The sequence below is a fragment of the Exserohilum turcica genome (genome assembly GCF_000359705.1).
Source record: "Exserohilum turcica Et28A unplaced genomic scaffold SETTUscaffold_15, whole genome shotgun sequence".
NCBI lineage: Eukaryota > Fungi > Ascomycota > Dothideomycetes > Pleosporales > Pleosporaceae > Exserohilum > Exserohilum turcicum.
The window spans coordinates 168,464-178,992 of record NW_007359970.1 but is presented as its reverse complement, the minus strand read 5'-3'; the positions used below and the strand labels follow the sequence as shown (position 1 = coordinate 178,992).

General features: G+C 51.0%; 5 protein-coding genes across 5 annotated transcripts; 3 read left to right on the top strand and 2 right to left on the bottom strand.

Moving 5' to 3' along the window:
- The first annotated feature begins 204 nt into the window (after positions 1 to 204).
- Positions 205 to 956, top strand: SETTUDRAFT_168318 (uncharacterized protein). Its single transcript, XM_008025648.1, has 3 exons — positions 205 to 291; positions 415 to 668; positions 788 to 956. The coding sequence occupies exons 1-3, from the start codon at positions 216 to 218 to the stop codon at positions 941 to 943; spliced, it is 486 nt and encodes a 161-aa protein (XP_008023839.1). The 5' UTR covers positions 205 to 215; the 3' UTR covers positions 944 to 956.
- A 1,536-nt stretch (positions 957 to 2,492) lies between these two features.
- SETTUDRAFT_107543 (uncharacterized protein) lies at positions 2,493 to 4,045 on the top strand (the record flags this gene model as incomplete). Its single annotated transcript, XM_008025647.1, has 3 exons — positions 2,493 to 2,685; positions 2,751 to 3,892; positions 3,923 to 4,045. 3 exons carry the CDS (start codon positions 2,493 to 2,495, stop codon positions 4,043 to 4,045), a joined length of 1,458 nt encoding a protein of 485 aa, XP_008023838.1.
- A 500-nt stretch (positions 4,046 to 4,545) lies between these two features.
- SETTUDRAFT_38452 (uncharacterized protein) lies at positions 4,546 to 5,448 on the bottom strand (the record flags this gene model as incomplete). Its single annotated transcript, XM_008025546.1, has 1 exon — positions 4,546 to 5,448. The coding sequence occupies one exon, from the start codon at positions 5,446 to 5,448 to the stop codon at positions 4,546 to 4,548; it is 903 nt and encodes a 300-aa protein (XP_008023737.1).
- Positions 5,449 to 5,625: 177 nt separating this feature from the next.
- Positions 5,626 to 8,428, bottom strand: SETTUDRAFT_183860 (uncharacterized protein). Its single transcript, XM_008025646.1, has 3 exons — positions 8,276 to 8,428; positions 8,196 to 8,228; positions 5,626 to 8,144 (listed from the first exon to the last, which is right to left on the bottom strand). The coding sequence occupies exons 1-3, from the start codon at positions 8,373 to 8,375 to the stop codon at positions 5,764 to 5,766; spliced, it is 2,514 nt and encodes an 837-aa protein (XP_008023837.1). The 5' UTR covers positions 8,376 to 8,428; the 3' UTR covers positions 5,626 to 5,763.
- Positions 8,429 to 8,615: 187 nt separating this feature from the next.
- On the top strand, positions 8,616 to 10,424 carry SETTUDRAFT_129191 (uncharacterized protein; the record flags this gene model as incomplete). Its single annotated transcript, XM_008025645.1, has 2 exons — positions 8,616 to 8,767; positions 8,824 to 10,424. The coding sequence occupies 2 exons, from the start codon at positions 8,616 to 8,618 to the stop codon at positions 10,319 to 10,321; spliced, it is 1,650 nt and encodes a 549-aa protein (XP_008023836.1). The 3' UTR covers positions 10,322 to 10,424.
- Positions 10,425 to 10,529: the final 105 nt, after the last annotated feature.

Sequence of the window (10,529 nt, the reverse complement as noted above, 5' to 3'; positions counted from 1 at the left end):
AGGGGTTTTCTTCGATTCTTGACGCTCTTTTCTGTACAAACGTTAAAGTGCAAACTCGCTGCCACTGTTCTTTTCTATTGCCAAAGTATCGTACGCAAGTGACGTACGCACGCAGATCCGCGCAGCCGTTCTTCTTCTCTATAGTGAGAGGAACATATTGAGGCACCAGCCACACACACCACTTAGTAAAGAGAGGAGAAACCACAAGAGCAAAGATGAAGAACTGGATGCTTCCTGTGCGCGCCGTCCAGGCTGTGCTTTCTATTGTTGTTCTTGGGTTGATGGCTTACGGTACGCATAGTCCTACTCCTTATCCGATACTTCGACAATCTACTCTCTTATGCTCGTCAAAAATCTCGCATCATGCCTATATATTGTCTTTATGCCAAAGCATTCTACTTACGATTCCTACAGTGTCATCATGGTGGGCAACACACTGGCGACAGTCATCTCCAATGGAGATAAACTACCTCATCTTCGCACCAGCATGGAGTCTCCTTGTCCTTGCCCCTCTGATTCTCACATCGTTAAGCAAATTCGCGCATGTGGCCGAGAAGGGCGCAGTCAAGTGGGCTTTGCTCGGAGTCGAGGCCATGACCATGTTGTTCTGGCTAAGTGGCTTCGTGGCGCTCGGAGTATTTCTCAGTGGAAGAATCTGCTTCGGCATGGTACGTGTTATCTCCACCTCTTACTTTACATGTCAAAAGCTCCGCTAGGAAAGTCTATACGAGCGAAACCAAATGGAAACCAACTAAAGGAACACGGTGAAGCTGACCAGCGTTTTTAGGTCTGCGACGTAGCTCGCGCGAGCACCGCCATTAGTGCGATCTCGTGGGTTGTATGGTCGGTCACTTTCTCGTTTGGCGTGATTGCACTGTTGAAGGAAAGAAAGGCCGTGGCGAATTATGCGAGCAAAGAAGTCAAGATGCACCAAGGCGTGTAGACACGAGCTTAACTTGACGGCGTAACGGGGACATGACTGGGATAGCCATCATCAGGCATGATGGGCGGCGCTTTGTGTTTTTTCTTCGTGAAATCTAGGTCGCTACTTTGCTGTGCTTAGAGCAGCGCTCCATCTAGTCGTAAATTCTACTATTTTCCAAACAACTTTGTTTGCCATTATGCCGTGCAGGGATTGGTGATGGCTTGCATTTTAGACAGGTGTAAACGCGGATAATGCCTCAGGGTGCCACGGCTGCCACAGATGCCACACGACTGAGGCCCACTCTGTCAAAACTTGATGCCGCATGACGCTAAGGAGGAAAACAAAACCGATTCATACATATCAAAACGGAACAACGAAGGGTCCAGGTTGCTCGTGCCACCGAGGCACATGGTCGTCTTCGGCGTATTACGTTGCACAATAGATGGATTCAGAAATTTGTCACAAACACATGTTGAAGAAGAGTGGTGATGGTGCGAGAAGAACTATGCATATCCCCGAGTGAAACGGGGTGCCTTTTGGAAATAAGTACGTCCGGAGTTTGACGAGGGAAGCCAGAGAATGTGCCCAGCAGTGTGCGACTCTCCTTGACATCTCATTTTAAAACGCGTGGTCTGTAACAATGCAGGAATGCGGTGTTGAGGTGCAGTGCTGCACATGCCTGAATTTGACATGTGTGCCTGACGAAGCCCTGCTGAAACGGTGAAGAGACACTACGTGCCTGAAGATGCAGGTGTTCGGTCTTTCAGCAATGCACAATCAAGAAACACCCCACAGTCCTCCGAGGACTTGCAAAAGGCATGTAGAGCTGCAGATGAAGTCACATTACATTTCTGGACAATAAACTTTCGACTGTAGAGATATTCTGCTGTAATCTATATGACACTGGAAATAACCCGTCTGTCGTTCATTACAACTGCCCCAAGTGGCCTAGCGCCGCCGTTAGCCTGTAACGTACTTGCGGCGGATCTGCACTGGGATACATACATCTGCAACAACACGCCACCCGACCCCCGTCACAGGATGTCTGCTCCCGTATCTTACCTGACAGCGTCTTTTATGTGTTTGCAAGCGCTTGGCGAAGTTTTTCTACGACGCTGCCAGTGTGAGCTCGTCAGCCGCTTATAGGACGTGCATGAAAACAGAGCGGCCAGACGCGATCCGGTCAAGTTTTGACGGCAGGTGGCAGGATGTATACACCCACAGGTCTGCGCAGAGCGGCACCCATCCCGTCCCCGAAGTATTGGCGGGGAGCTTGGCGGGGTCCTGTCGTTCCCAAACCTTCCGCAAATTCCTAATGGTGCAGGGGCATCTGAAGCCACAGTCTAGCGCACGCCTGATACAAGGGCGATGCGTGTCAGCGCTATCCGGCTGGGCTTCTAGTAGCCTACGAAACAAATACATCTTCCCTCGCTGCTCGACAGTCCAAACAATTTTCTTTTCCTCCTCCAGCTTCACACGCGCGGGTAACCAGTATACGCACCCTTAGGCGACTTCTTGAAACGTCAGTCTCATCAAGACCGCCTCTGTCTGCACGCGAGAAGACAATATGCCGAAGACCGCTGTCTTCACGACCATCACGCCTCTTCCAACGGGCATCACCAGGAAGAGCGTGATAGACATGTACCATGACCATCTGGCCATGATTGACCTGAACCCCTTGGTAGTAGAAAGGTTCATGTGCAAGCCTCCTTCATATGCGCCCACAGACGAGTACTGGTCTATGTGGTACACCATCAAAGGTATACCTGCTTCCTTTATTTTTGTTTCACCCCTTTTTATTGTCCACAGCACTAACATCCTCAAGACAAAGTCTCATACCTACCAGGCAAACTCGCACAAGGCTCAGTCTCCTACCATGCCTGCTTCCACGACACAGCCGATGGCCTCGAGACACACGTATACGCGCCGCTAGGCCTCGACATCCGGGCAAAGTGGAGCGTAGGAGGAAGACTGCCCGGCGAACCAAAGCCCCCCACAGAGCCCGACCTCAAGGTACCACGGCACGGACTGTACATTCGGGAAGATGTCAGGATGACATGCTCATCACTCCTGTTGAGCTTTGTCAAGAGAACCTTCAAGGACTCACATGGGGAGCTAGTTGACAAGCTGGTCGAAAGAGCGCACATTCTGGAATCCAACCTCGCAAACGAAAGACTACAAGCACTGCGAAATATTGACCCAGGCGAGCGCATGGGTCACGGTGACATCTTCATCGCGCCACCACCAGACTACCACCTGTCTCCCACTCACAACCTTCAAGTCCCTTCACCACGCTATGCCACACACTTCAGGAGCCAAAGCGACCCTGTCCTCTCTCCTGGCTTTTCTTCTTCCTCGACGCTCAACGAACACAGCGATGCCTCGCCCAGAGAAGCTGAGCGACCTACATCGTTCACTTTTGTAAAGGAAGAGAAGGAAGTCTCGTCTTCTGCGCCTGAGCAAAACTCCTATTTGCTCCCTGCGACTACGTATGACGGTGGTTTCTCGCAAAAGAAACAAAGGCCTGCTTCACTAGGTCCTGTCAGCCCGCTTGGTCGATGCTCCGAGGCATTCATCTCTGAGCGCATGATCTCGCTCATGCCACTCAGCCCACGTTCCCCATACCCCCCATCGCAACACAAGCCAATCTCTTCGCTACACGCACCCAGGGTTTCATATACAGTGGAAGAACGACCAATCTCTTTTACCTTTCCCTTCGACCCCAAGCAACCCTTCGACCGCAAGTCGACCACCGAAACCACTCACTCGGATCAGAACAACCTCCTCGACGACATCGACGATGCGATCGACGAATTCATGTACACATTACCTTCATCTACATTCCAGACACTGCCTGCAACGACGTACTCACCCGAGCCGACGCTGTCCAGCGCGAGATATACCCCGGAACCTACATTGTCCAGCGCGACGTATACACCCGAACCCAAGCTTTCGAGTGCAAAGTACGTTCCGGAAATTACTCTCTCAAGTGCCAAGTATGATCCGAGACACCAGCGAAAGGACTCGGCTATGCCTTCTCAAACATCATCTGAGGATGATGAGCGCCCACCTGTACCACTCAAGGATGACAAGTACCGAAAGGGCAGCATCCGGTTCTAGGACTGCGCAAAGGCTTTTCCTTTTTTCGTTTCCCTTTTTTTCTTTTCCTTTGTCATGTCATCACAGATTCCCTATTTCCTTTTATGACTTGATACTCGATATCCACGTATTTCCTTTGTTACTTTTTTTTGGGCTATAAAAGCGCGCACGGTGTCTCAGGTTTTCAAAGAGGGAGGGAAGGGGGGTGGGCCAGGCATTCTCGACTTTTCTATATACCCACATGTCACATGTACCACCAAGATGATAGACCTATAGGCCCTTGTAAGAGGCTACAAGGTGTGCTATGCCAACGAAGCGTCTTCCGCTTCCGCTTTCTTATGTAACACTCAATCATCATTATCATTTATCTCTCAGAAGATACATTACAGCCTTCATTTTTGCCCTCCTGCAACTGCTGCAAAACGTGACGCGTCACACAAATGCAAACAGAGACTCTACCAAGAACGTCTCATGGTCCTTCATCTTAGCCAGCATAGCACACTGATATTGTCCTCTCTCTCTCAAATCCAATTCATAGTTAGAATGTGCGCCAAAGCAGCATCCCACTTTGCCCTTCTCCAAAATTGGTACATGGGCATTTCACCAAACCCGCCCGTGAACCGAATGTGTCCCTTTTGCTGCTCCCGCATGTCGCACAGTAGCCTCTCAAGCGCCTCGAGCATGTTCTCGCTTAGCAAACTCTCGACGTCGACGACGCCATGGCGTGACGAGATGTGCGTAGCAATGTCGAAGAAAGAATGCACGATGTTGTCCGCGGTTGGACAGAGCGAATCCATCATACGACGCTCATACTCAGACAAGCTACTGTACAGTTCATCTGCATTGCCGGCGTGGAACGCGTGGCGTAACCGCCGAGACGTGATACGAGGAGCTTGCCATGAACGCCACATATGGTACCGGTACGAAGATAGCATCGACCAAGTCTTGGACCAGGTATCCTCGAGTAGCTTGTTGATTTCCTCGGCGGAGAACAGGGGCTCCTGGCGTGTGGCTTCAAAGGCGTTGCGCCTGGTTTCACCGTCCGTGTCTTGAGTGTCTCTTGTTGTCAATGTGCGGAGATAGTCTTCTACATTGTCTTCGTCGACTTCCTCGTAGCCTTCATCATGCTGTTCGTCGTAGTGGTCTTCATAGTCAATGTTGTCTTCTTGCAAGGAGAAAAGCTGTCTCCGGCACATCGCACACGTGTTGACGCCGACCTGGCTCAACCAGACCGTGATGCAATCTTTGCAGAAGACATGCTCGCAGGTAGCTCCGTCAGAGAAGGTAACGGCACATCTGGTATCGGAAGTGGCGTCGTAATCTTCTCTGCAGATTGGGCAGTCCGTTGGCGTAGATGGCGAGAGACTCGTGGGTGTAACGAAACAGGAAAGGAATTGCTGACGTGTGCAAGTAGGCTGTGCCATCTTTGCTGTGATTTTTCGAGGCACTGGTCAGGGGTTTGGGTATTGCCTTGCTGTGGTTCTGTACTTATGCAGGTACAGTATTGTGGGTGTACTTGTGACTAGGAAGGGAGGGATTGACGGGGAAATCCACATTGTTTTAAGGATACAGAAAAAATGGAGCGTTTTGGGGCTATCATGAATAACAGAATTTCTACAATCGTACCTTAGTACGCAGCAGTTTGCACCATTGGTTTTCCAGGGAAAACATGATCCGAACCATGGTTGGCTATTGTGGGGACCGCCGTAACAGCGGTTCGATGCCTCTGAACCAAGCCATTACTCATCTCTAAATATCCATTTACCGCCCTTCCTTTGCGCCTCGAGCCACCGTTCTTGTATTACTAATTTCTCCTGTTCTTTCGCACGCTCCCGGTCTTCTTGTTGTTCTTGTGTCGTTGGAAAGTCCACTCTCCAAAAACCCGGTGGGGTCCTTCGGCGCTCGTAAGCCTCACGGTGTTTCCCTGATTCTTTTGCCATTTTTTTGGTTCGCGCTTGTAACACTAGCTCCTTTCGTTCTTCGGATGACATTTGTGTGAGCTGCATATTGTTGTATGCCTCCCCAAGGTAGTCCTCAAGTAGAACCTCTTCTTGGGACGAACTAAGAGGTGCCTGAGCCTCCGCAAGAGTCCGGAAAGTAGACCCACAGCATTGTGGGTTTGTACAACCTGGTAGGCACATGCGGTCTCCACGCTTGCGAACGGTTTCGGAGAATGCATAGCTGTAACCTTGGTTGTAGGATGGGTTTGGCTTGAAATCTTGAACACTGAGTTCTGCGACCGGCTTTTCGCGCAAACGACTTTGGTCTTTCAATGGCGAAGCACGACTCTTACGAGCACTAGATCGTGTTTCAGGCGGCTTCAGGGTCCAAACGGGGCGATCTGGCGTTGGTTCGCCCCGTGGGTCCGAGCGAGACTTGGATGCTGACTTGGATGGCTTTGCTCCATCGGCAGGTGTACGTATCGTGCGCGACAAGCCTGATGGAGGGGTGGGGATCTGCTCGGTTTTGATCTTGACTGGACCCGCTTGTGGAGTCTTTGGCGAAGATTTCGTAGGCATTTGAACCCTTTGATTTATCCGCGCCCGAGCGGACTTTGGCGGTAATCGCAACTTGGTGTCCAGAGGGGGTGAAGTTTCGCCTGACTCTAGCAGCATTTCATCTTTCTGTCGAACTCGATCTCCGGTTTGTCGGAAGCGCTTGTTTGGAGGTTCCTCAGAAGCACTATTCACTACATTTAGATCAATGGGTCTTAGGATAGCATTTTCTGCCTGAGCAGGCTCCGTGGGCTCGCTGAAGGCTCGGGCCTCGATGCTCGCAACCTCTTGAAGCATGGGCGCTTCCATGGCCATATTTGAGGGATCATTTTGCACCAGTCTTCCTTTGTCTGGCACATATTCCGTTTTGATATCTTGTGTCAGCGGCGCACTGCTACATCTCTGCTGGCGGGGTATATCTGTACTGCCTGTGAGGTTCGACAGACTCCTTCGATTATGGCGAGGTGTATTGAGCAGGTTAGGTGCCGGGTCGTCCAGGTCCATTGTCTCGCTGTGTCGCAGCTTGCAGGCAGAGATTGGAGGGCTGCTGCATTGTTCCTCTTTCACATGATATGGCTTGATTGGTGTACCATCGGATGATCGATCTGTATATATCTCGAATCTTGACTTCCGACGCTCTCCACGCTTTCGTTTTGGTGATCTCTCGGAAACGAACTCGGGTATATCTTCGTCGTCTTCAGCGGCCATCAATTGTTCATGCCTACTCATTGATTCAATAGGCTCATCTACCGTCGTTTGACTTGAACTTGGGTGAGCTGGCTGGTGATTGTCCTGGTTTGACATTATGCGTTGGATGCCTGAAGAGACTTTCTGGACATCCTCACCCGTATTGCGGGCTCGCGCGCGTGCGGGGGGCTCGATGCGAGACCGTGCCTTTGGCGTGACAGTGGTACTAGAGCCCTGATTTCCATCGCCAGTAACTAGATTGGGGGATGTCAACTGACGCGTAGTTTCTTCAATAGCGTCCGGAAGCGGATTCATCACATGAGGAGACGAGCGCCCCAGGTCTGCGACAGAACAGGGTGTCCTCACACTAGCCAAAGTTCCTGGACTTGAAGGGATATTAGGTTGATCATCGAGAGAGACATGGCCTGCCGATAAGTGCAACCTTGCTTCCTCTGTTTCTGCCTGGGCCTTTGGTTTTTGTTTCCCTGATTGCCGGTCTGCATACTCTTGCCACGCACGAACACTCTCCTTCATGTCTTTGTTCTTTTGCATGACTGTTGCATTCTTCCTCTCGAGATACTTCACTTTCTGAGATACATCTCTGTACCTCTTTCTTAGTTCGTTAAACTTTTCCGCAAGATTATGGTACTTGTCTTCCGAAATGGCCGAACCAATGTTTTTGACTGCCTCAGGCTTGGGTGATGACGGTGCAACTTCTACATTGCGTGTGATGAGCTGTTGTTTCAATGTCTCAATTTCTTCGACCAGGCGGCGGTGCTCTTCACTTGACACCGTTGGCGCGGTGGCCCTCGTCTCAACATGCGTATTAGTCCTGGATTCAATTTGCTCTTTCAACTGCGCATTTTCCTGAGAAAGACGTGCAGACTTCAAAATCTCGCTATTGAGATTTTCCAACAAGATTTCTTGGCTCTTGTCTTCTGTGGCGAATCAGTCATCATGGCGCTGAGCATGTTGCAACCAACACTTACTCTGCCTCAGCTCTTTCTGGTGCTTCTCTTCTCCTGAAGTGCTGTTAGATGCTGCTGACGCGCGTGGAGACCATACTTGCTCGTATTCCATTCTTTCTCGAGACTAGGCTGTATGACCTCATCATAGACGCGTGACCACAAGGCTTTGTTCTGCTCTACCCAGGCTGTGAATTCTGCCATATCTGAAGCGGAGAGTATGGCATGAGTTTGAAGTATGGCCACACAAGTAACGTGAGATGTTCTCCCATGCGACCGTGGTTGGGGGTTAATGCAGTGCTAGGCAGCGACGTTGATAGAACACGCTAACGCCAACGCGCAGTCACGAGTAAACGCACGGACATTTGGACGGTAGCGATAAGGCACGTTATCGTTCCGAGGCGCATTCGCCTCGCCTTCGTCGCGGACTCAACATTTCGTATTATGAAGCGCGCGCACGATGGGGATGCCGATGAAGAGCGCCTGGTGAAGGCGCCACGGCTATTACATCCTGACAGACTGTCCAAACTGAGCGAGGAGCTGCTTGTGCGCGTGCTTTCCTTCGTTCCTGTCCCGTCGCTGCTAGTATGTCAAAGGTGAGGAGGGTACATTCTCCCGGGACTTCGAGTCTGTACTGATGTTTAGGGCATAGGGTATCCAAGAGGCTCAGCCGACTTGCAGTTGACTCTGAGCTTTGGAAGGCAGCTTACTACCGCACATTCGTTCTCCCACGCGCATCTCGTATACCAGGCATCAAAGACCCTGCCAATCCCAATCGACTTCATTATTCCTCTCGGCTTTCAAAGTGGCTGGAAGATGGCTATCTCGTCAAAGATGGGACACAGACAAATTGGAAACAACAATATCGATTGCGGCACAATTGGACGCAGGGACAATGCGCCGTCAGTGAAATCGTGGTCGCTGAAAGGCCGCCAGATCCACCGCTTCTGGTGATGATGTCGAACAACATCATTTATGCTGCGGACTCTATATCTGGCCTTCGGGCCTGGAGCTCGAAGAATGATCGCGATCTATTGGCATCCACAGAGCTCCTCGACGAAGCCAATGCACCCCGGCTACCCATTTCTATGGCTATAGATGCCTCTGAAGGAGAAGAGAGTGTAGAGAGGGCCGCAATAGGTTTCGAGGATGGCTCTTTTTCGATATATGCACTGAGGAAAAACCATAAGAGATTCAAGAAACTCTTTACGCACCCACCATCCAGCAACGGGATGCTATCGGCACTTGCATACTCGTCTCCTTACCTTCTCACCATGACTGAAGACCACCTCCTTTCCCTCTATGCTTTTGAGGAAATATCGACTGCGCACGGGATGTTGGATGCTCCGAAACTTTTATATTCCCTTCGATCACACACCGCATGGCCACCTGTTTCCCTATCGCTGCGGATGAATGCGTCCGGCATGACCGCCGCCATCGCATATTCTATTCCGACTTATCTTTCTGGTTGGACTGTTGGCGTACAGGAACTAATACTTTCGCATAAAGGGGTCCTCCTTGAATCGAGACTGGCTACTGCAGCGGACGAACATTCGTTTACGCTATCCGCGTATCGCTCTCCGTCTTCACCTTCGGTACGATTTTCATTGCCTATGCCAGGCAGCACAAGAGAAGCAACCGGGACAGGTGGACCGAGCAGATCGAAGCCTACTTCAATGTCATATTCGCATCCATATCTACTCGTGGCACACCCCGACAACACGTTGTCATTGTATTTGGTTCGATCGACATCTAAAGCACTCTCTATCAGCTCCGGGAACCGGCTTTGGGGTCACACGTCGTCAATATCTGGTGCCCACGTTGGTATGCGCGGCAAGGCTGTGTCAGTAAGCAGACTTGGGGATGAGCTCCGCGTTTGGGACTTGGAAGGCGGCATGAACTCTTCTGTGAACCGCAAACGTTCGAGGAATGGAGAACTGAGTGTGCGCATCCAGCCCTCCAAAGTTGGTGAGGTGGACACTCAAGGCGACACATCCGGAAAGCAGATTGGGCTACGCTTTGCGCTAGACCAAGGCTTCGACGACTCTTCAGTTAGCCGAGGATGGGTCGGGTTTGACGAGCAAAATGTCATTGTTCTACGGGAGAAGAGCGAAGGCAGCCAGGCACTCGTGGTTTACGATTTTAGCTGAGATGTAGCGAAGGAGTTGCCGCGTCGGACAGCGAGATACCCCATGTAGCGCTACTTAGTTGTGTCTTCTTTGGCTACTGACTGTTATGTGAACGACATTTAACGGGCGTGGTCACATCTTGGGTCCCGTACAAGAGACCAGTGCCAAACCGGCTTCGTGATGTTGGAACCTGCCGTGGGCAAAGGCGTGTATGGATAGGCAGTCACGG